The sequence below is a fragment of the Macaca mulatta genome, chromosome 3 (genome assembly GCF_049350105.2).
Source record: "Macaca mulatta isolate MMU2019108-1 chromosome 3, T2T-MMU8v2.0, whole genome shotgun sequence".
Taxonomy (NCBI): Eukaryota; Metazoa; Chordata; class Mammalia; order Primates; family Cercopithecidae; genus Macaca; species Macaca mulatta.
Genome location: NC_133408.1, coordinates 103,715,387 through 103,741,422, shown reverse-complemented (window position 1 = coordinate 103,741,422; position 26,036 = coordinate 103,715,387). Strand labels below are relative to the sequence as shown.

The 26,036-nt window shown below is 34.5% G+C and overlaps 1 protein-coding gene across 21 annotated transcripts in view; it reads left to right on the top strand.

Moving 5' to 3' along the window:
- The window catches only part of PALS2 (protein associated with LIN7 2, MAGUK p55 family member), a 103,503-nt gene that overhangs the window by 66,695 nt on the left and 10,772 nt on the right, over positions 1-26,036 (top strand). For 12 of the 21 annotated variants that reach the window (XM_077994935.1, XM_077994938.1, XM_077994939.1 and 9 more), the window contains 6 exon segments: positions 557-709; positions 1,424-1,651; positions 14,476-14,607; positions 16,476-16,575; positions 16,906-16,974; positions 19,420-19,581. In XM_077994935.1, the coding sequence (XP_077851061.1) occupies positions 557-709; positions 1,424-1,651; positions 14,476-14,607; positions 16,476-16,575; positions 16,906-16,974; positions 19,420-19,581 (844 nt within the window). 21 annotated transcript variants of the gene reach the window in all.

Genomic DNA, 26,036 nt, shown 5'->3' with positions numbered 1-26,036 from the left:
ATAAACTAAAACCTTTATTGGTAATATAAAATTTTCTGTCACTGATATAAGATGCTAATATTTATCCATTTTCTATTGAACATCTTTTAACAGACGTTTTGTACATATAAAAAGTATATCATATTACTAACATAGCAATGTTAGGTAAAAATGTCATTTGAATTTGAATTTTTATGGTATTTTAGTAAATAGGATTGATGGTAAATATGGAATGATATGATGACAGTGGTGGCAATGAAATCCAGTACCTTCTTTGTACCAGACTGGAAACCTAGGTTCAGTTTACAGTGAACTTGCCAGTTTTTAAAAAGCATCACTAAATTCTGTCAATCTCTTCACATCTCAAAGAAGGAATATGATATTATTTGATGATAATAAAACTATATATTTTTATATCTCTTAAAAATTATATATTTATTTGATCAACCTGATATTTGGGAATTTAATACTATGTACCTTGAGTAAGCCCTTGGAATAATGAACTAACAAAGTACTTTTAGTAACATATTTCATCAACGTATTGTAAATAACCACAGGCTATTTTGACTCCTCATAGTCACTGTTGGAGGCCCATGATATTGTGGCATCAAAGTGTTATGATTCACCTCCATCAAGTCCAGAAATGAATAATTCTTCTATCAATAATCAGTTATTACCAGTAGATGCCATTCGTATTCTTGGTATTCACAAAAGAGCTGGGGAACCTTTGGTGAGTATAGATAAATCAGTGCCCTATTAAATCTGAAATATGACATAATTTGTGGTTCAGTCACTACTCTATTGCATTTTTTTTCCTTTTCATAATGTTATGAAAGCTGTATTCTTATTTGGCCTGTGTATAAAGACACAGCTGATGCTCTCTCAATTTGGTTTAGTCTGCAAAATTAAACCAAAATGAAAAGTTAAACTGAGCTAGAAGTAGAAATATGGCAAAGGGTAGCAAAAAATTTCAGAAGATCACTACTATGTTTCTTCCTACCCTTTGAAGGCATGAACTGCCCTTTGAAGAAATACTGACAGTATCAAAATATAAAAGGAAGTTGTTATTAAAAATTGAAGCCATACTAGGACTCTCTAAGTAGTGAAGTTTACTATTCCTTGGTAAAATTATTACTTCTGGATCTGACTATAAGAACAGTGAGTGCAAAAAAGGAAAAGCCAGGAATAAATCCATCAGAATGCACAAAATACCTTTTTTTGCTCTGAGTTTCCATTTAGCCTGTAAGATACATCCTATCCACTAGTGTAATAAACTATACTAGTACACACTTTAATGGGAGTGAAATATTGAAACAGGAGAGAACATATGAAAAGTAAGAATGATTCATTTTACATAGTTTTACAATTATTTTCTTACATATGTTCATGAATATTTAAGCATTTCTCCCTAATAAATGAGAAATCTCTTTCTTATTTCTCATAGGGCGTGACATTTAGGGTGGAAAATAATGATCTGGTAATCGCCCGAATCCTCCATGGGGGAATGATAGATCGACAAGGTCTACTTCATGTGGGAGATATAATTAAAGAAGTCAATGGACATGAGGTTGGAAACAATCCAAAGGAATTACAAGAATTACTGAAAAATATTAGTGGAAGTGTCACCCTAAAAATTTTACCAAGTTATAGAGATACCATTACTCCTCAACAGGTGAGTAATAAAATTTTTGGTAGTATTAAAAATACTTTCATGTTTTTAATCACAATGTTGGAAATGCTATCAGTTGCTACTATTTTGCTAAAGAAAAGAGAAAAACAATCGATTTGAGTATTCTGAAATGCCTTATTTTGTCATGGGTGAATTTTTGAATGTTTAAACAATGCTATTTTACTATTATAAAGGAAGTAGTAAGATTTCTTTGTAAACACCAGGAATCCTGGCATAACAGTAACCTACAGCCAGGTATCAGAAGAACCATAAAGTCTTTGAATTATTAATCTAGCAAACATTTCTGACAGCTGTTACATTCAGGCATTGTGTTAGGCCCTGGGAGAGGTTAAAAATGCAATCCAGATCACCTCCAGCTTAGTGTTTGTGTGATGGATGAAATGGCTGATGAGGCCAGAAAAGAGAATGGGTATAAAGAAAATCTTGGACCCCTGGTTTGCACACATTTGATCTGTATTTTAAAACTAATTTTAGGTAAACTAGATAATTGAATGGGAAAATGTTTTAGTTATAGAGATTGTCTAGGCTCAGTATGTTAAGTGAATTCAAAAAGAAGAGACATGAGATTATGTAACCAGGTGGCAGATATTTGAAGGTGTGAGGTAATTTGTGAACAACAGCTCTAATGAATGGTTAAAATGACCATTTAGGTTGAAATACCAGTGCCGCCAATTATCAGCTTACCTTCTCTGTGCTTCATTTTTCTCATCTATATAGTTAGGGAAAAATTTGTTTTCTCAGAAGTTTGTTACAAAGATTAAATGAGTTAATTCATGTAGTGCTGTCACAGCAACACCTGGCACATAGTGCTCAAGAAGTGGCTGCACTTCTGTGGTGATGAGGCAGTAGTGGTAAAATGGAACCGTAAAGAAAGAGTAAGAAAGTAATTGCAGAGGAAGAATTGAAAAGGATGATAGTGTTGGAACCAAAGAGAGGGTTTTCAAGCCTAAGTAATGTAGAAGTAGGTACCTCTAATGTTCAGGTTTATTCCAGAAGTGTATTGTTTGATATATGAATGAAATTATAAGTTTTCTTACATAAGATACTGCCAGTGTATCTTATTTCATATTGTTAAAATGAGAGCTTAAAAGTCTAGTTCTTACATTTCTGTACAGTTATTTGAAATAACATTTCATTGAATGTCTATTTTAAACTGTTCTTTCAAAGGTAAGGATAGATTATTTAGTCATGAATATTAGCATGTAAATTGAACTTCTGAAAATAGATAGGCTTATAATTAACTTCTGTTGAAATGAAGGTAGTTTCGTGGTCCTCAAGGAAAAGAATTGTGAAAAATAAATGATATTAGTACTTAGACATTTCATATCAGTAGTACCTCTCAGGCTACCTTTATTCCTCAGTTGGCAAATTTTGATTTGTGACACCTGAGGCCTTATCTTGGACTTGGGTAGATTGGAAGAGTAAAATCTAGAATTTACGTATTTTATTTATTATTATGTGTTAGTTGTAGTAGGAAGATTTTATTTTCCTTCTGTAGTCCAAACTCCAGACTTCTTCTAGCTCACCATGGCTATAATAGACTTTTACAGGCAAAATAAAATTTTAGAGTATTAATAACTAGGGCTTTGGCCCACATTCCTACATAGATTTTGCATCCAGTAAACTAACTGAATACGATGAAATGCAAGGATATTTAGCTTTGGTTTAAAGATAAGTTTTCTCCGTTCCATACCCTCTCAAACTCTGCTTTTCACTTAGCATTTAGAGCTGGGGGAATAAATTCACGTAGGAGAGGAGTCGTCTTACAAGCCTGAGGCAACCTGAGGCCTGTCTTGCCGTAAAGAAGAAGAGAAACTATAACATGAAGGCTTCCAAAAGAACATCCAAGTTGAGACTTTTTTTTTTTTTTTTTTTTTTAATGCTGGAATCATAGACATAAACCAGGGCATCTGCAAACCGTGGGCATCCTATTAAGATGCTAGGGAAGCAAGGGCATTTTGCCTCTTCAACTCTTTCACTAAAATCTCCACCATGTAGTGCTGTGGAGCTTGTCTCAGGTCTGGATTGCTGCAAGGGCAAATGAAAGCCAAGAACTCTTCTGTACCACGGTAATGTTTTTCAAAAGCATAGTCAGTAGATTATCTTTATCAGAATCATTTCAGGTGCTTGGTAAAAGTCCAGAATCTGCTATGGGACATAAGTATCTATATTTAAATTTTGAGGACCAGAGTGAGTTAGAAGTAGCCAATTCTGAAGTTCTTCAACTTATATATAGCTTAGATTCCCAGAGGCTATTCATAATTCCATTTGTTTATTAAGGCCAACTGATAGGAATTCTCTCTTATTCTTTGGAACCAACATGACCTGGACAACTAGAAACAATATAACAAAATATATTACAGGACTATTTCACTCAAGGATATTCATTAAAAATTCTCAACAAAGTATTAGCAAATCAGATTTGATTGTGTGCATAACAAAGATAATACAACATATCCAAGTTAGATTTATTATCCCAGGTATGCTAGGAGAGTTTCATATTAGAAAATCCATATGTAACTAAGCACGTTAACAGACGAAAAGAGAATAACCTCAATGGAGAATTTGATAAAATTCAATGATTTTAAAAAATGATTAGTAAATTAGAAATAGAAGAGAAAAGCCTTAATTTTATTACAAAAGAAAAAAAAAACTAGAACAAACATTATTGTGAATTAACTAATGTTAGAAGCTTTCCCTTTAAAGTCAGAAACTGGCCTTTCAGCTGGTCTGCCTGAGACCTCTAGTGCCAACCCCAATACCGCACGAAGTTTTATTTCCACTCACGAAATTCCACTTCCGTTTTCATTATAAAATGAAAAAGCCTTCACAAACCGAGAAAAACTTGCCAAATTTCAAGCACAATTGTGCATTGGTAAAAAGGAACTGCCCTCAGATGATACAGCAAACATTATCTATTGCAACAGATGATTAAAAAAATCTTTAGTTCTCCTGAAAGAAAGTAGGAATAAGCAATATCTCTGATATTAAAGAGGTATGTTTACAAACCAAGGAATGGTGATCTACACTAACAATCCCAATGTTCAGACATCTCTAGCAGCAAACACTTTGACCATTATACCAGCCATGCTGAGACAAAGAAGCTAACAGAAATGCCACCCAGTGTCTTAAACCAGCTTGGTGTCAACAAGCTTAACAAAACTGGCAGAAGCTGGATGGGAAAGTACCACTTATTTTGGGGAAGTGGTGATCTTGTTCAGAATTTTGATGAAGCTTCCAACAGTGAGGCAAACTGAATTGATTCAGCTTCTAAAAAATAATAAAATTTCAAGAATTTTAACTGCTTTTAAAATGTTTGTTTTATATATGATAAAATGTAAACCTATGATATTTTAAATTCCAAGGCCCTTGGACACTGGGACAATGCCACTTTTTAATTATTGATTATACACAGTTATTTATTTGCAATTAGTGAACCAGAAAATAGTTTAAAACAAAGATAAAGGCTTTGCCTAGTTAAAAAAAAAAGAAGGAAACTAGAGAAGGATGCTCACTAGCAGCACTTCTATTTAATATTTTCTTGAAGGATACATAAGTACAGTGTGACAAAAATAAATTATAGAAGCAAAATGTTTGGAAAGGAGGCAATAAAACTTTTTATTTACAAATATGAGTTTTTGCATAGAAACCCCTCAAAACTACAACTTATTAGAAATAATAAGAGTTTACCAAGGTACCTGAAAATAAGATTAAGACACAAAACTCAATTGCATTTCTGTATGTCATCAGCAAACGTCTAGAAATGTAACTATGACATCATTTATAGTAGAGTCAGAGAATGTCACATTTATGTCTAGGAATAAATCTAACCTAAAAAATTCAAGACCTCTACACAAAGGAATTATGAAGAGGATCTAAATAAACAGGTATATCATGTCATGGACAGGAAGACAATATTGTGAAGATGTTGATTTTTCACGCATTGACTTGCAGATTTAATGGAATTCCAGTCAAAACAGGATTTTCCATGGAATTTGGTAAGATGAATAGCCAAGACACTTTTGAACCAGAAAAGCGGGAATGGGGTCTGATTATTAATGTTTAGGAATTAAGATACTGTGATGTTGGCATAGGAAGAGAGAGCATGATCAGTGGACTTTTAGGGAGTGCAGAAAGAGACCTACACATACATATTACTTTGATATGTGACAGAGATAATGTCTTTCAATGTGGAAAGGAGAGATGATTCAATGAATGGAGGGAAACTGGTTATTCTAGGGATACTGTTTGAAATTGTGTTTCATTCTGCATAGAAAAATCAAGTAAAAGGGGACATGTGTTCAGTAAACATGTAAAGATATATTAAAAATCATAATGTGATATACCATTAAGTTGGTAAAATTATAGCTGTGAATCAACAGCATCTTTTCTACATTGTTGGTGGCAGTGTGTATTGTTATAAACACATTAGGAAGAAAAGTTTAATAATGTCTCTTAGAGTTCAATATTCACATATATCCAGCTGCGGTAATTCCCTAGAGCAATTCTTATGTATGTACAGCTGGAAACATGTTAATAAGCATGTAAACCCCTGAAGATTACATGCATATAGCATGATACTTTAAGTTTAAAATAACTATATAATTTTAAAGAGTACATATAGATGCAATAGAACTATATACAAAATGAAAAGCAAGGAGTTTGTGAATCCAAGATTCAGGGTGAAGTGTGCCTTGGTTGGGGAAACCAGAATGATGGGATGGGATGGAATGAGAGCAGGAGAATCAAGTAGGATTTTAATGTTAGTTTTAGGTGGCAAGTACGTAGCTATTATATTATTAAAACTAATTAAATCAACAAAAGCAGTCCTTGCATAAACCAGTGATATAAACATAAGAATTATGATTAGTATAATTTTGGCCTAGGTTAGTAGTTAGTAGATTTTTTTTTTTTTCGACAGAATCTAGCTCTGTCACCCAGGCTGGAGTGCAGTGGCATGATCTTGGCTCACTGCAGTCTCCACTGCCCAGGTTCAAGCAATTTTCCTGCCTCAGCCTCCCAAGTAGCTGGGACTACAGGTGTGTGCCATCATGCCCGGCTAATTTTTGTATGATTTTTAAAATAAAATTTTCTATTTGGCTGAGGCTTGAATTTGTGGCCCTCAGATATTTATCAGAGAGGAACATGGATTGCCCTTCAAAACTTTTTTAACCAAACATATATTCTTGTTACCTTGCTGTTCTCAAAAATATGTGTGTACATCTGTATGTAACCAAGTAGACCAAGTTCATACACTGAACATTTTTAGAAAAAGCATCCTTCCTTTTTTTTTAGAAAAAGCATCTCAGCTAGTGTTGTGGAAAATCTCTTAGCAATGATAATCACTTTGTTCACCATCTTGTCACACTCTGAAGTGCAGATTCAGATGGACCTGGAACTATGATTTAAGAACTAGGTTCTATAAGCAACATGTGCACCATGTTAAGCCAACACATTCCCAAATGAATTACTAGCCACCTTCTGATTTAACATCAGGGTCAAGGTGGAACTGATTGTCTAGCCATTTCATCCATTTAATTTTTTTCCCACTAATTATTGTCATTTGCATAAGCATAGTGTATTCCTGTGCCATGTTTTCTCAGTACTTCTACTGTTTTTATATTTACTTTAAAAAATATCCTTGAGATAAAGTTTATATAAATAAAGTGTGCAATTTGATACATGTGGACATACATAATGTACCCGTGAAATCAACACAATTGAGATGATGAACACTCCCAGAAATTTATTTGTGTCCATTTCTTTTTCTTTCTTTCTTTTTTGAGACAGGGCCTCACTCCTTCACCCAGGCTGGAGTGCAGTGACATGATCACAGCTCACTGCAGCTTCAGCCTCCCAGGGCTCAAATAATCCTTCTACCTCAGCCTTCTGAGGAGCTGGGACCACAGATATGCACCACCACACCTGGCTAATTTTTTTTTTTTTTTTTTTTGTAGACACAGGGTTTCGCCACGTTGTCCAGGCTGTCTTGAACTCCTGTGCTCAAGCGATCTGCCCGCCTCAGTCTCCTAAAGTGCTAGGATTACCAGCATGAGCCATTGCTCCTGGCCTCCCAGCTTCTTTGTGTCCACTTCTCATCCTTCCCTCCTGCTCCCTTTTTCTCTCCCACCCCTGACTCCAGGCAGCTACTGCTCTGCTTTTTGTCACTTTAAATTATTTTGCATTTTCCATATTTTTATATAAATGGAATACATGTAATCCTTTTTGGATATTGTTTGATTCATTTGTTTAGCTTCCCTCAGCATAGTTGTTTGGGGATTCATTCATGTTATGTGTATTGATAGTTCATTTATTTTTATTGACAAGTAATATTCCATTGCATGGCTGTACCACAGTTTGTTTATCCATTACCTGGCTGATGAACATTTTTTTTGTTGCCAGTTTGGGGCTTTTACAAATAAAGCTGCTATGGACATTTGCATATAAGTCTCTTGAGTATATACCAGGGGTTGAAGGATTGAGTCATATGGTAGGTATATGTTGAACTTCTGAAGAAATGACTAAACTATTTTCAAAAGTTAGTATACCAACTTAAATTTCCACCAACATTGTATGAAAGTTCCAATTACTCTGCATTTTGAACAACATGTGGTATGACCAGTCTTTAAAATTTTAGCCATTCTAATAGTGTGTAGTGGTATCTCATTGTGATTTTAATTTGCATTTTCCTAATAACTAATAATATTGAACATATTTTTATGTGTTTATTTGCCATACTTATGTGCACTTTGGTGAAGTGTCTTCAAATCTTTTGTCCATTTTTTTTGAATTGTTTTTCTTAGTTTTGAGTATTCTTTATGTATTCATGATACAAGTGCTTCATCAGAATTGAGATTTGCCAAGACTTTCTTCCAGTCTCTATCTTGTCTTTTCATTCTCTTAACAATGTCATTCAAAGAGCAGAAGTTCTGAATTTTTATGAAATCCAATTTATCATTTTTTTTCTTTGAGTCATCCTTTTGTGGCTTTATTTAAGAAGTCTTTGTATAACCTAAGGTCATGAAGATTTTCTCCAATTTTTTTTTCTACAAGTTTTACAGTTCTATCTATGCTGTACATCTGAGTCTATGATACATGTACTGTATGTTAATTTTTATATAGGATGTGAGGAAAGGATCGAAGTTTATCTTTTGCATATGAATATTCAATTTTTCCAGCTCAGTTTATTGAAAAGACTATTTCTTTCATCAAATTTGGAAAAACTTTGACAGTAGTTTCTTCAGACATTTTTCCTATTTTTCTGTTTCTTCTGTCCTCTGGTGACTTTAGTTACATGAATATTAGGCCTCTTGAAGTTGTCCCGTGGCTCACTGATTAGTTCATTTATTTCAGCCTTTTTTCTCTGTATTTTTCATGTTGGATATTTTCTATTTTGTCTTCAAGTTAACTGATCTTTTCTTTTGCAACTTCTAATCTGCTATTAATCACACCTAGTGGGTATTTTTCATCTCAGATATTTTGGCTTTCATTTCTAGAAGTTCAGATTGCATCTTTTTTATATCTGCATGTGTTTAATAGACTTAATCCTTCCTATAGTTTCTTGAACCATGAATATAATATGTAAAGTTAAAACAATTACTGTAATGTCCTTGTCTACTAATTCTAGCATATTTGTCATTTCTGGATCACTTGATTTTTCTCCTTGTTGTAGGTTATATTTTCCTCCCTCTTTGCATGCTTGGTCATTTTTGATGGGCTGCCAGGCATCATGAATTTCACCTTGTTGGGTACTGGATATTTTTGCATTAGAAATACTCGCTTTTTTTTTTCTTCCAACCTTTTTTTTTTTTTTTTTTTTTTTTTGAGTCTCACTCTGTCACCAGGCTGGAGTACAGTGGCACAATCTCAGCTCACTGCAACCTCTACCTCCTGGGTACAAGCGATTCTCCTGCCTCGGCCTCCCAAGTAGCTGGGACTACAGGCACATGCCACCAGGCCCAGCTAATTTTTTAATTTTTAGTAGAGATAGGGTTTCATCATGTTGGCCAGGATGGTCTCGATCTCTTAACCTCATGATCCATCTGTCTCAGCCTCCCAAAGTGCTGGGATTACAGGCATGAGCCACTGTTCCCGGCCCTTCCAACTTTTAGGCTCAAGAGGTGTGTGTACAAGTCTGTTACATGGATAAATTACATGTTTCTGGAGTGTAGTGTACAAATGATTTTGTCACCCAGGTAGTGAGCATGATACCTGATAGGTAGTTTTTCAGTCCTCACCCTCCTCTTATCATCTGCCTTCAAGTAAGCCTCAGAGTCTGTTGTTCCCCTTTTTGTGTCGATATATACTCAATGTTTAGCACCCACTTACAAGTGAGAACATGTCGTAATCTGGTTTTCTGTTCCTGCATTAATTGGCTTAAGATAATGGCCTCCAGCTATGTACATGTTGCTCAAAGAACATGATTTTATTCTGTTTATGGCTGCATAGTATTCCATTATGTATATATGCCAAAATTTCTTTATCCAGTCCACCATTATTGGGCATCTAGGTTGATTCAATATCTTTGCTGTTGTGAAAAGTGCTATGATGAACATATGTGTACATGTGTCTTTATGGTAGAATGATATATATTCCTTTGGGTATATACCCGGTAATGGGATTGCTGGGTCAAATGGTAGTTCTGTTTTAAGTTCTTTGAGAAATCTCCAAAATGCTTTTCACAGTGGCTGAACTAATTCACATTTCCACTAGCAGTTCCCTTTTCTCTGCAACTTTGCCAACATGTTATTTTTTGACATTTTAGTAATAACCATTCTTAACCTTTGTTCTAGGATACAGATGATTCTTTTAAATCTTGCTTTTTAAGATTTATTAGATATGATTGCAGGATGTAGTTTAGCTCATAACCCTTCTAAGTATTCACGGCCTGTGAATTATGAAGATTTTTCCACCTGGCCTGGTGAGAACAGAAACTATTCTTGACCGTATACAGCTTCCCTATATTGTTCCCTGTAATGCTTTCAAATGATTCTTTACCATCATGAGGAAAGAGTTACACAGAGAGAGGGTGCAGGTAGCTTCCTCATACACGTGCATTGATTAAGTACTCAGCTGAAAACAGAAGGAGTCCCTCACAATTGTCTCTGAAGTCTTTCCTCACTGATACTGTGTTCCATGCACTGTAACCACCTTGATCTCCCAGATCTCCCAGTTCATCTCCTGAACGTGGAGACCATCAGGCTTCACCTTTCTCCCTTTCTGAGTTGCAGCCTGGAAACTCTCTGTCCTGTTAGCTGGGGCAATTGTGTAGCTCATCTTGTTTCTTCCCATCTTTTGGGATCACTGTCTTCATTGCCTGATCTCTGACATCTTGAAAGACATTGTTTCACATATTTTATCAACATAGTTTTTAGTTGTTTCAAGTTGGAGGGTCCTTGTTATTTCATCTGAATCCAAATGGGAGTCAGTTATCCTTATTACTTTAAAAATTTAATTTTTGTATAGGTGAATCATTCCTCATGGTTTGAAAATCAAAAAATGTAAATATGTATTCAGTTGAGATCTCCCTCCGAATCATTCCCACTACCAACCTAGTCCTCATCCCCCCACCAGTAAAAACTATGCTATTAGTTTATCTTTCCAGAATTTCTTCATTCATATGCTAGTAAATAAAAATTACATATCCTTTTTCACCTTCCACCTCCTTTTTCATAGAAAGGTTGCATAGTATACATGCTATCCTGAACCTTATTTTTTTTGCTTAACCATCTATCTTGAGGATATTTCCTTATTGGTGCATACACTTCCTGTTGACACACATCACCTACACACACACACTTTTTTAACGACTAAATATAGTACCACATCATGTAGACATACCGTCATTTGTTTAACCAGTTCCTTTTTGTTAAACAATTAGGTTGCTTCCAATCTTTTGCTGTTAGGAATAATGTAGTCTTGTGCATAAGTCATTTTGGATGTATCTGCATAACATAGCTGTTGAATACATTCCCAGACATGGATTACTAGGTCAGAGGGTTTATGCGTTTGTAATCTTGATAGCTATTGCCAAATTGGCCTCCCAAGAGGTTGAACCATTCTTCCACAAGCCTTTTAGAAAGAAAATGCCTATTAACCCACAGTTCTTTTATAGAAGGTTATAAAATACAAGGATTTCTGCTAATCTGATAGGAAAAAAGTGTTAATAAAGTAGTTTTAATTTGTATTTCTACTCTGAATGAGGTTGTTGAACATCTCTTATGCTTAAAAGCCATTTGTACTTCCTTTTCCTTATACTTTAAATTGTTTTGGTCATTCAGTTGTTTTTAGTAATAAGAATATGAAATAGATATTTTAGTAGGTGGTGTTTAGTCATTTCTTAATGATGAATGAGCAGTTAACATCCATAGCCTGTAAGTGCAACACTTTAAATTGCATTTAATAAAATATAATTATACTAAGTCTAGTCATATCTTTAATGGTTTTAGAGTCATTACAAAATGGTTAGATCAAAGGTTGGGTTAATTGATTTTTCAGAAAAATTTTCGAAGTTCAAAGTAAAATCAGGTTAATCTGAGTTTTTGACCTTAAGACTAATGTTCTAAAACTACTTTAATAAATGAAAAAAAAAATAGAAATTATTCTAGAAATCTTTTACCTTTGAGAGATGTGGTTTGTATTCCACAAATAATGGCATGTCCATAACAATTCCATGGATGTTGGAGGAATGAATATTTGAAATTTGGACTATCTTGTAAAGTCTGAGCTTTATGGTTACAAAATATATTCTGTTCCACACATAAGAATGGTAATCACATTCGTGGTTAGATGACAGGATTCTCTTGCTATTCTTCAATCATTGCATCTTTCTTGAGAAGTAAGGAGTATGCAGGTATTTTTATAACTTTGCATACCAATCCTTTCTTTCTGCCTGATCTCAAATACCTTTAACTTTTTGTTCTATCATTTGTAACTTGCAGGTATTATACTTTGTGGACAATTAATTAGGGAGGTAGTTGCCTTACCAAATGAGTGAAGTAATAAAATGGTCTAGTAGTTTGTTTATATTTTCTTAATTTATTATAAATTAAAAGTCTGGCTTTATTTATGCAATTACAAATATATTTTTAGAGTTGCATCAGTATGGAGAGGCATCCAGCACAGATCCATCAGGTATGCTGTCATTCCAGAACATTCTCTGGTACTTCATTTTTCTGTCTTAGCCAACTAAATTTTCTTTGATTAAATTTAATTATTTTGGTTTTTTCCTGTTTTCAAAACATGGAGCTGCATGACATTATCAAGTTAGCCAATTGTCACACTTTAGCAATCTTAATGTTTGTATGCTTGCTTTTTAGATCTAAAATTATATATCAGGAAAAAAAATTATTGACTTACTGATTTAAGGATTAATATTTAGCTTTTCTAGAGTAGTTGAAAATGTTCTGAATGCTTTCTGTGAAAATCATCTAATTATAAATAACTAAGATTTTATTACATGTTCCCAGATTTAGTTATTTTAAAATTATTTTGTATGCATTGATCACAGTACTTTTACCACACTAATAATATAATATGTCTACTTGTGTTATTTGAATTTTGTTTGGTTACAGAAGTATGATAAACAAATAGAAAAAGAACATTGTTATTTTGACTAATTGTGTGCTTTCTTGCTTATTACAGTTTACATGCTGATTAATGCTAAGGCAGTTCTTTAGAAGATAACATTTGAATTTCTATAAATATGTATAAAACAAGTCTGTTTTAAGAAAGCAATTGGGCTGGGCACAGTGGCTTATGCCTGTAATCCCCATACTTTGGGAGGCCAAGGAGGGCAGATCGCTTGAGATCAGGAATTTGAGACCATCCTGGCCAACATGGTGAAACCTGATCTCTACTAAAAATACAAAAATTAGCCAGGCGTGGTGGCACATGCCTGTAATTTCAGCTATTTGGGAGGCTGAGGCAGGAGAATCACTTGAACCTGGGAGACAGAGGTTGCAGTGAGCAGAGATCACGCCACTGCACTCCAGCCTGGGTAAAAGAGTGAGACTCTATCTGAAAAAAGAAAAAAGAAAGCAATTGGTCTGAACTTTCCATCAAATACCAAAAATGCATAATTTAATTAGAATTTAAATTAAAGCAAATAAGCCAAATAGTCCCAATTTTGGAGATCATAACTAACAGTGTAAACTGACATACTTTTATTAATAAAGCAAATGTGAAAGAAATGTATGTACACAAATGAATTTAAAATGGAAAATAGTTTCAAGACTTTTTCAGTATTTGTCTTACAATGGAATTTAATGTTGATCATTTAAATTTAAAATGAGCATATAAATCAGAGCAAGATGATTCAAGAAAAGTATTTAAGACTACCAAATATATTTCATATCTGACTTCGACATGAACTTTTATTGTTTAATTTTGGTTTCAGGGCCTTTTCACAAAGTTCTAATACATCTGAAATATAAACCTTAAATCAACTACCTGTATTATTTCAGGATGTTAATTGGATCATAGCATTTGCTTGCTTTAAGAATTATGCAGTGTTGGTTGGAAAATCAAGTGAAAAGATTGAAGGAAAGTGGAAGAATGGTGGGATAGAATGATTATCAAACTCTTGTTGATTTAAAGTTAGATATTAGAGATGAAGTTTTATTATCTTTGATACCAAAATCTGTTAATATTCTAATAACTTGATTTCCATTTATGAGAGACAAGTTCATTATCTGAAGTACTAAATACATTTTCAGTTACAATTAAATCAGTGGTTTGACAAGGATTTTTTAAATTCAGTGGAAGTGATATAACTATAGTATTTTTAATTGTGCTGTGTGTTTTAGGTATTTGTGAAGTGTCATTTTGATTATAATCCATACAATGATAACCTAATACCTTGCAAAGAAGCAGGATTGAAGTTTTCCAAAGGAGAAATTCTTCAGATTGTAAATAGAGAAGATCCAAATTGGTGGCAGGTTAGTATGCTTCTCAGAAGTTCCTCAACGACTTTTCTAATTTTAATCTTAGATCTGGTTAATATCTGAATATTCAGGAAGAATATTAGCATTTGTTACAATGATTTTTCCCACATGAACAGCTCCTGCTTCATGGCTACTAATTTTGTGGACATAAGATCAAATTGGGAGGGAATTTGTAAGTAGCTCTTAATAAGTGCAGAATTAACCAGCCTGTGGCACTAACCAGTTGGTTTAGGGAATAGACCAGTTGGTTTTTTTCACATGGGTAATTGCATTAAAATATGCTATTGACCAAGAAGAACTCACTTGGGTCATCCCTTTTAAAAAGATATTTGGGTTTTGTTTATTTTAAGTAGGAGTCTTTTACTATGAAGTAGGTCTTTCTCTTGTCTCCTCTCCCTCATGTTCGTTCATAGCAAGTAAAGCATAATTTCTTAAGGTCTTAATGTCTATTTGCTCACCTCTTCTCAGATACTGGGAAATGGAGATTCACTCTATCAGTTTTGTTAGGTTTTAGATTAAAATCCGTGTATATGGAAAGAGATGTGTATTATCACTGCATTTTTCCCTCCTTTTTTCAGAAGATCTGTTTAATGGTATTCTTTTTTCTTCTCCTCATGTAGCTTTCAGAAACCCCTAGCAGCAGTAATAAGTCTGTTTTTGTAATTGTTTATATTAGCTAACAACCACAGTATTCAGAACTGGAGAAACTGACAAGTCAGGAAGTCTGAAATGCCTTAAACTATCAAAGCAAATGAGAGTTTTACTAAAGAACAAGAAGTAAGAGGAAAGGATCCAGGACTTAGCACCAAATTCTAAAATTAACTGAGATATTGGTACTCACATTAGCTCTAAAATATAGATCTACTTCTAAGGAGAAACAAATCACAGAATGAGAGCAGTCTTACTAATGTGTCCTTTAAATTAAGACATTATTGCGTATAGGTGCACTGTGTGTTGAGACAGCTAAGAAATGGGTAAATTAAACAATCTATGATTTCAAGAGGTTTCCCCTGAACTTTTTAGATCCCTCATTTAAAAAATCTCTCTGTGGCTGTGTCCTTTATTGAATTATTCTAGTTTTCCTTCTTTTTTCTTTTTCCTATGAATGTGATCTCTTAGTTTTCTCTTCTAACCTCAATTCTTCTCTCAATTTCTCCCTGCATTTTGATGGTTGGTTACTTTAATTCTGTTTTTCAGGATTTTAATTGCTAAAAGTTATACTAGATTTTCTATGCTAGTTGTAAGGTTAGAAATACTAACTTTGTGAGATAAATCACTAACAGCCAGTTCTCCAGCCACTGTTTTAAAATATTTCTTTGGAGCTTATTTTAAAAGTTAGCTATTTCACGTTAGGTAAAGTTTTGCCTAGTTTAAATTTACAAACTCTTGGGATATTCATACTCCTGGTAGCATAGATTAAAATCTACACTTTATATTCCAAATAGTATCTCCTTTTCATTTGATTTGGCCTGAAATACCAACATAGTAGGATTAAGGTTGACAGTAAATGTCTTTTAAAGGGTGCTAGATAAAATGTCGTGTTAATACATCTTATTATAGAATAGCGTTTATTTTCCTTTTCCAACTTAGTATTATAAATAAGAAGTTTAAGCAATTTAACTTGTATTTTGGTCCCCAAATTTCACTACCAGATATCAGATATGAAGAATTTTAGGTGCCAATTGATTCCTCAGTGCTGAATTGTTTAAGTATCTTAACTGACAATGCTATGGATGTAAATCTCAAGGTTGTTTTTAAAAGCAAATATGACTTTTTTTAACTGACCACTGCTTGTCCTACTTAATAGAATATGGTCTCAAATTTTGGTCACTGAGATATACAATTCGTTAATTTGATTCTAGGCTAGCCATGTAAAAGAGGGAGGAAGCGCTGGTCTCATTCCAAGCCAGTTCCTGGAAGAGAAGAGAAAGGCATTTGTTAGAAGAGACTGGGACAATTCAGGTGATGAGCTCGACAAAATAAGTAACAAGCAGTCCTTTGTGACCACCTTTCTTTGTCTCTCTTGTCTAAATAAGCAAATGCATTTATTTAAAATATGTCTAGAATGAATCCCTCCCTCTACTTTAGCTCTCATAAGTAATCTTTTTGATCCCGTTCTGCCACCTGCTGGTAGAGTATCAAAATTCAGTGGCTTAACTCACCCCCACCCTCTTTTGCTTCCTAGGATGCAACATTGGGAAGATAATTCTCCCACCCCTATAAAATACTACAGGGCAATTTTTTCATGTTCTGACATACTACTTAAGTTATATTTGTTTTATCATCCTTCAGGACCTTTTTGTGGAACTATAAGTAGCAAAAAAAAGAAGAAGATGATGTATCTCACAACCAGAAATGCAGGTAGGTTTTAAATACTTTTTGAGAAGTCCAAGTGAAGTAGCTATATGTCATTTAGTGTGGCATAAACTCTGAATATACAGCTTTAAGTGAATGTAATTCAGATTAGTACCTAGTTGCAAGGGACTGGCATATGAACACATGGTGCAATATAATATAAATTATTTAAATCCTGGCATTATATATACTACGATGTGCTTTATTTTGTGAGTATAGTTATAACAAAACAAATTGGTTAGGATTTTTACTTGTCTTAATGAAGAAGCAGTATTATAATTGAAACTATTTGTCCAGAGAATTTTGAAATAGTAATTTATGTGCCATTTCTAAAGGGTAGAATGCCTTTGTCAAGATGTTAAAAGAGTTATGTTTAAGGGCAACTGTATCCTGCTATAACACTGACCATGGTACTTTTAGAAAAATAGCACTGGACCACATGAATCTTGGTCTGATATAATAGAATTCCTTCTTAAATCTTTTAGTCATGCAGAAAGAAATATTTTTAAAAAGAAAGATATGGTAACTGTGTGAGAAAGAAATATTTTTAAAAAGAAAGATATGGTAACTGTGTGAGATGATGAATATGTTTAATAGCTTGATTGAGGTAATCATTCACAGTGTACACATTCATGAAAACATCAAGTTGTACACTTCATATACAATTCCTATTTGTCAGTTATACCTCAGTAGAGCTGAAAGGATTTTTAAAAACAATTTAGAATAAAACCCCAGACCTGTATTGGCTACTCATTTGAAGTTAAAAATAAATAAATAAAAAGGAAGGAAGGGAAAGAATGGAAACTACTATATTTATTCTTCCCAGTTGCAGAGGATGACAGGAGTAAAAAGCAGCTCTATGAATCAGAAATTTCTGGAGGCTTAATCAAAGCAGTTGGCAATTTTAAAAGTACTTTCTTGACTTCAGAGCTACCTCTATGCTGGTAATAAACTAAACAGCACACCCTAAAAGAAAATAATATAGAAGGCAGAAGTAGGCTTGTTTTCTCTTAATATTGGTTTAATCTACTGTGGGGAAATTGTGCAAAGAAAGAGTTGCTATTAGGATAATAAGCTAAGGAAGGAGTGTTATTACTACAGATTGAGAGTTACAGTAACAACAGGTAATATAATATTTCAAATCATCACTTTGGCCCTATTCTTCATAAAATATATGCCCATAAGGCTTTTTTTGCAAAATAGAAAATTCATAATTTGCCCACTAAGATTATACTTTTGGATTATGTTTCTAGTGAAAACAGTGTATCTAAAATTTGTTTTATATGTAAATTTCAAAATCTTAATATTTAAATGTATGTTGTCAGTAAATGTCAGTATGTTGAATTTTCTAATCAAACTGATAATTGTAGATTTGCCATACAATATTCATTTATATAATTGGAAGGTCACTCGTTCCATGGAACTTAAGCAACCACACTAGGTTTGCTCCTGTCCTCTGTATTTGATACATACTTTCTATATAAACTGGTCTGTAATTTGATTATTTATATTAAAGGATTTCTACTGACAAATTGATAATAGATTTCAGTGGATAGAATCTCTGATAAATAAGGATAAAACATAGAATTTTTCTAGCTTGATTAATCAGACTAATTTTTTCTTTTTTTTTTTTTTTGAGACAGAGTCTCGCTCTGTCACCAGGCTGGAGTGCAGTGGCATAATCTCGGCTTACTGCAGTCTCCACTTCCTGGGTTCAAGTGATTCTCCTACCCCAGCCTCCCGAGTAGCTGGGACTACAGGTGCGCACCACCATGCCCAGCTAATTTTTTGTATTTTTTTAGTAGATACAGGGTTTCACCATGTTGGCCAGGATGGTCTCGATTTCTTGACCTCGTGATCCCACCACCTCAACCTCCAAAAGTGCTGGGATTACAGACATGAGCCACCATGCCTGGCCCGATTAGACAAATTTTTAAGGGCAAATGGATGGACCAGGTGTTTAAAGCAAGATATAAAATAATTTACTGGGCCAGGCACAGTGGCTCATGCCTACAATCCCAGCACTTTGAGAGGCTGAGGCAGGAGGATCACTTGAGGCCAGTAGTTTGAGACCAGCCTGGGCAACATACCAAGATCCCGTCTCTACAAAAGAAATTAAAAATTAGCTGGGTATGGTGGCCCATGCCTGTGGTTTCATCTACTTGGGAGACTTCCTTGAGCCCAGGAGTTCAAGGGTACGGTGAACTAAGATTGCAACACTATACTCTACCCTGGGTGACAGTGAGCCCTGGTCTTAAAAACAATAATAAAATAATTATTATTTATTGTACTTTACCAAATTTGTAAAAACAAATCTATGCTAAGTGGGTACAAGTCAAGTGATATTTAACTATCAAGACAGCTAAGCCATTACTAGACAGAATTGCAGAGATTTCTTTCATGTATATAAAAGATGACTAAATATATATTCCTATTTGCTTTTTCATTTAGAATTTGATCGTCACGAAATCCAGATATATGAGGAGGTAGCCAAAATGCCTCCCTTCCAGAGAAAAACATTAGTATTGATAGGAGCTCAAGGTGTAGGCCGAAGAAGCTTGAAAAACAGGTTTATAGTATTGAATCCCACTAGATTTGGAACTACGGTGCCATGTAAGTTTTCTGTGTTTTCCTTGGTATGCAATTGGCAGGAAAGAGTATGGACATATGGAGGAGAGGGGGATTATTATCGTTAATTATTGCTATTCCCAAATAAGTTTTCTTTATTGCAGTGAAAATGAACAAGTAAAAGACATTGAAAAATTTAGTAATTCTATAGCTGTTGTGAGATAGTGCTGCAGTGCTGTTGGCTTGCTGTCTGGTGGCAAGTGCTTCTCTAAACTGTTCAGTTCAGAAATCTTAGAATTAAATGCCTATATTTGGCTGGGCGCGGTGGCTCACGCCTGTAATCCCAGCACTTTGGGAGGCCGAGACGGGCGGATCACGAGGTCAGGAGATCGAGACCATCCTGGCTAACACGGTGAAACCCCGTCTCTACTAAAAAATACAAAAAACTAGCCGGGCGAGGTGGCGGGCGCCTGTAGTCCCAGCTACTGAGGCAGGAGAATGGCGTGAACCCGGGAGGCGGAGCTTGCAGTGAGCTGAGATCCGGCCACTGCACTCCAGCCTGGGTGACAAAGCGAGACTCCGTCTCAAAAAAAAAAAAAAAGAATTAAATGCCTATATTTAAGAATTGTGGCAAGATAGGCATTTAGGATTTTCTTGTACTGATGTCTGTCTAAAAAATTGGATTTTTCAGCCATTTTAGTGTAAAGAAAAGGGGAAAGCTTCTGACCCTCAGACGTAGCCAGTGTGGCAACAGCTGTATGAATTTACGTGGCCTGGGTTGTAGCTCTCAGTTGTGCAAGGTTATAAACCTGATTTTTGATAGCACATCAAGAGTGATTCATCTTTTACTGCAGGCAGCATTAATTAAGGTTACAAAGTCTGATATATAGAATAAAATAATATTGATGAGAAGTATAACCATTAAGTGAATCAAACATTTTATGGTCTTTGCATTCATTTCTCTATTTGCGTATTTACATAGAAAGTTTAATAATCAATGTCAGAAGTATGCTTGATGAGAATGGAGTTAGATCAAGGAATTCGATGATGTTAGTGACTTACTGTAGTGACTAATACACATTTGTCTATAAATGTGGGGACTATTATACATTTGTCTTTGTTTTTGAAATACATGAATCTTTACTTGTGAACTTAGATGTTCTCTCCCTTGAAGAAAGCAGGAGATAAGCTAACGTTGCTTTCTTAATTCCCTTTGCTATGCTTCTATTTCTGACCAAAGCCCCCTTTTAATACGGCATTCCTTTAGGTATATTGATGCCTTCAAGCTATTTTGAGTCAAATCCTAGCCTAACTTTAACCCCATCTCTTTTAATTGAATTTTAGAGTTTCTCTGGTTTTGTCCAGTATATTTTGGGTTTAATTCTCAGTGAGTACTCTTATTGCTAAAATTCTTAAAAGTTAGGGAAATAGCCTTGTCATTGCCCCCATGTGCTGCTTGTAATTCCTTCAGAGTAAGTCTTCTGTTTCTACTGTAGGCATTGTAAAACACTAAATTTAGACAAATCCTAGTAAAGTGATTAACAAAACAAAAACTTCACTGTAATCAAAGTATGTTAAAGCTGCAATTGTGAAATAAAGAAAAAGTTTTTCGCTTTTATCAAATTAATATGTGCCCAATATTTTCAGCAAGTAGTTCTTAAAGACATATAATGAGGGAAAAAATAACCCCTTCTCTTCCCCTGCCTCACCACGGGTTCACTTATGAAAAACAGTCACTTTTCATTGTTTTTGCTATTTCTTTTGGTAGTGTTCCATATTTCTTAATAATGTCTTTAGTCTGCTGTTTCCTGCTGTATCCAGTTTAGGCCTTATCTGTTGACTTCTTGACTGTCCTTCCAATATAAAGATAGCTGTATTTTCAGTTAGTTCAATTTTACTTTCTTGAATAGGCCTTTCCCCTTCTGTGACCCAGGAATCTCCAGAGTTCTGTTTTTCCTTATACTACTTGATTTTATGTATATGTATATACAATTTTTTGTTTTTTAAGCTAAAGACTTGTTTATCCAGTAAGTTGTATTTGTTTTTTTTTCCTGGAGACCTCTGTCTCAGAACCCTGTGTTTCTGCTTCAATGAGGACTACATGCTGTCTCTCTGGCTGCCCACCTGTTAACACTGGAATAGTTCCCTTTGTTGTTATCCTGGTTGAAGCTGTTGTTCCTCCATCCCATTTTTTCTCTTTCTTGGTTTATCACCTTGTTTTGCTGGGGTACATCCTCTTGTATGTGGAATGTAATGTCTGCATCTCTGTGTTTTAAAATGTGTATTTTTTGCCCTTTATTTGACTAATTAGCTGAGAATAGAATTCTGGACTGTAAAATTCAAAAGCTATTACAATGTCTTCATCATCGCCAAAAGAATCTCTGTACCCATTTCCCACCAACCTCCTCACGCCCTGCTGCCACGAGCAATCATGAATCTTTCTGTAAAAATAGATTTGCTTATTTTGGACATTTTATATACTGGAGTTATACAATATGTGGTATTTTGTGACTGGCTTCTTAACATGTCAGATCTCGTCTGTGTTGTAGCATGTATCAGTACTTATTTTCTTTCCCTTGCTAAGTGATAGTTACATGGCTATACCACATTTTATCGATATATTCATCAGTTGATGGACATTTGGATTGTTTTATTTTTAGCTATTGTGAATAATGCCACAGTCAGCATTTGTATACAGGTATTTGTGTGGATATATGCCTATTTCTCTTGGGTATATATACCTAGGAATGGAATTTGTAGGTTATATGGTGACTATATGTTGAGCCTTTAGAACTTCTACACTGTTTCCCACAGCAGGTGTATATGTACCCTTTCACAATCCCAGCAGCATATGAAGTTTCCAGTTTCTCTACATCCTCACCAACATTTGTCATCTGACTTTTTGATTATAGTCATCCTAGTGGGTATGAAGTTGTATCTTATTTTGGTTCTCATTTGCATTTCCCTAATGGCTGATAATGTCAAACAACTTTTCATGTACATATTTGCCATTTATGCATTTTCTTTGGAGGAATGTCTGTTTAAACTGGTTGCCTATTTTTCAGTTAGGTTATTTGTCTTTTTCTTAAGCTGTAAGAGGAGGTCATATTATATTCTGGATACAAGTTCCTTACTAGATATATGATTTGCACATATTAATATTTTCTCTCATTCTTTGGTGACTTCTCATGTTTTCGATGGTGTCCTTTGATATACAAAAGTTTTGCATTTTGATGAAATCCAATTTTGTATGTCTTTTGTTGCTCATCATGCTTTTCATATCTTATCAAATATGATACCATATCAAGGCTTGCCCTAACCTGAGGCCACAAAATTTTACTCCTGTATTTTATTTTAAGAGTTTATACTACTAACTCTTATATGCAGATTATATGAGCCATTTTGTGTTCATTTTTGTGTTGAGTGTGAGGAGGGGGTTCCAACTTTATTCTTTTGCTTGCACTTTTCCAGTTGTCACAGCACAATTTGTCAAAAAGAACAGTTGTTTCCTCCAGTGAATTGTCTTGCCACCCTTTTTGAAAATTGATTGTAAATGTGAAGATGGATTTATAAACCCTCAATTCTATTCCATTAACCTAGATGTCCGTCCTTACGCCAGTCCCACATTGTCTCGATTACTGTATATTTGTATTAAGTTTCAAAACCAGGAATTGTGAACCTTCTCAACTTGTTCTTTCTTTTGAAGTTTGTTTTGGCTCTTCTGGGTTCCTGACATTTCTATATAAATTATAAGCTTCCAGTTTCTGCAGAAAAGTTAGCTAGAATTTTAAGAGGGATTATATTGAATTCTAGCTACCTTGTCTGCAACAACTGGAAGTTTATCTTATAATTTGTATAGAAATGCCAGTAAGTTGACTTGAGGACTACTGCCATCTGTTTTGTTTTGTTTTTTGTTTTGCTTTGTTTTGTTTGAGATAGAGTCTTGCTCTGTCGCCCAGGCTGGAGTGTAGTGGCGTAGTCTTGGCTCACTGCAGCCTCCGCCTCCTGGATTCAAGCCATTCTCCTCCCTCAGCCTCCTGAGTAGCTGGGATTACAGGCACCCACCATCCTGCCTGGCTAATTTTTTTTTGTATTTTTAGTAGAGACTTACTTTCACCATGTTGGCCAGGCTGGTTTAGAACTCCTGACCTCAGGTGATCCACCCGCCTCAGACTCCCAAAGTGCTGGGATTACAGGTGCTATCTTAACAGTATTAATTCTTCCAGTCTATGAGCATAGATGTCTTTCCATGTATTTAGGTCTTCATTTTAATGCTGTTTATGGTTTTCATTATACAAATGTTATGCTGCTTTTGTCACATTTATTCCTGAGTATTTTGTTCTTTTTTATTCTGTAGCAAAAAGTATTTTCTTAATTTCCTTTTTGGATTGTTCCTTGCTAGTGTATAGAAATAAACTGATTTTTGTGTGTTGGCTTTGTCTTTTAGCCTTATTGACCTCATTGATTCTAATGATGATTTTTTTTGTGTGGGTTCCTCAGGATTTTCTATATACAAAATCATGTCATTTGCAAATAGAGATCGTTTTACTTGTTTCTTTCCAGTCTGGGTGCTGTTTATGTCTTTGTCTTGTCTAATTGCCTCAACTAGAACCTGCAGTGTAATGTGTAATAGTGTAATAGAAGTGGCAAAAGTGAACATCCTTGTCTTGTTCATGATCTTAAGGAGAAAGGAGAAAGCATTCAGTCTTTCCATTTTAGCTGTGGGTTTTTCACAGATGCCTTTCATCAGATTGGAGAAGTTCCCTTGTGTTCCTACTTTGTTGGCTTTTTACCAAGAAAGGGTACTAGATCTTGCCAAATGCTTTTTCTTTGTTGATGGTTCATATGATTTTTGTTTTTTATTGTCTTCTATTGATATGATGTATTACATTCCTTGATTTTTATATATTGAACCAACCTTGTCTTTTTGTGGTAAATTCCATTTGGTTATGATGTGCCGTCTTTTTTATATACTTCTAGATTCGGTTACTTGTAATTTGTAAGGATTTTTGTATCTATATTTATAAGGGATATTGGTCTATAGTTTTCATTCTTACGATGTCATTGTCTAGCTTTGATATGGTAGTACAGGACTCATAGAATGAGTTGTGAAGTATTCTTTCCTCTTTCATTGTTTGGGAAGAGTATGTAAAGGATTAATTATAATTTGTTCAATGTTTGATGAAATTCACCTGTGAAGCCATTTAACCCTGGGCTTTACTTTGTGGGAAGTTTTGATTATTAATTCAGTCTCTTGTTATAGGTCAACTTGGATTTTTTTTTAATCAGTTTCAGGATTTCTGCAGGGTTCATAGTAATATTTTTTCTTTCATTTCTGATTTTAGATATTTGAGTCTTTCCTCTTTTATTCTTAGTCTATGTAAAGATTTGTCAATTTTGTTGATCTTTTCAGACAACCAAATTTTGCCTTTGCTGATTTTCTGTATTTTTTCTACTTTCTAATTTTTGCTATAATCTTTATTATTTTCTTTCTACTTGTACTTTGGGTTTATTTTACTCTTTCTGTTTTTTTAGATAGAAAATTAGATTATTGATTTGAGATCTTTTTTAACATAGGCTTTCACAGCTATAGATTTCCCTCTAAGCATTTAGTTGCGTCTTAAAGTTTTTGGTATACTGCGTTTTTGTTTTCATTCATCTCAAAATACTTTTGCTTTGAGTGGGTGATATATATGTGTGTGTGTATATATATATATGTTCAATGATACTTGTCTCTGTAGATGGCTACAGAGACTTTAAAACCATAATCCTGAATGTACAACTATGCAACACAGACCAGTTAGCCAGATCTAAAATAATAAACTGGCTTCTTATGACAACTATTCTGTTCCAACCCTTCTTCCCTCCACAATGACCCTAAATCTTACATGAATACAGTTACTCTGGCAGAACGGAAACCCATCTTTGTGACCAAAAGTAAAAACCAAAGAAGAAATAGCGATTCATCCGTTAGTTGGTGAAAGCAAGAAATGTAGTGCCCTTCACTGTGCTGCTTAGTCTTAACTCATTTTGTCCCTATTCTTCAGCCCATCCGTTTAGCTCTTAATATGTTTGAATTAGCCATATGATTCAGCTCTTTAGTGCTCATCACAGTGCTGATCTTTTTCCCATCAGTAGCTTTTAAGACAATTATCAAGGGCTTAAAGCCCTCCACAGAACCTTTTCTTAGCATGAATGGGTTTAGTTCAACCATCATACATCTTCAAGGTAATGAACGTGCTGCTGGACAACTGGCACTCTGGAACCGCCTGGTCAGCTCTATCTGTAACTGTGCTCTTCAACAGCACCATCTCCTCTCAAAGTATTTTCTTTCATTTGTGATCGCTTATTTGATCCATTGGTTATTTGGGAGTATATTGCTTATTTTCCATATATTTTTGAATTTCTAAAATTTTCTGTTATAAAATTAAGGTGATTTAACTTTCTTTATATATTACAAAATGATACTAAAATAAAATAGAAAAACATTGTTATTTTAG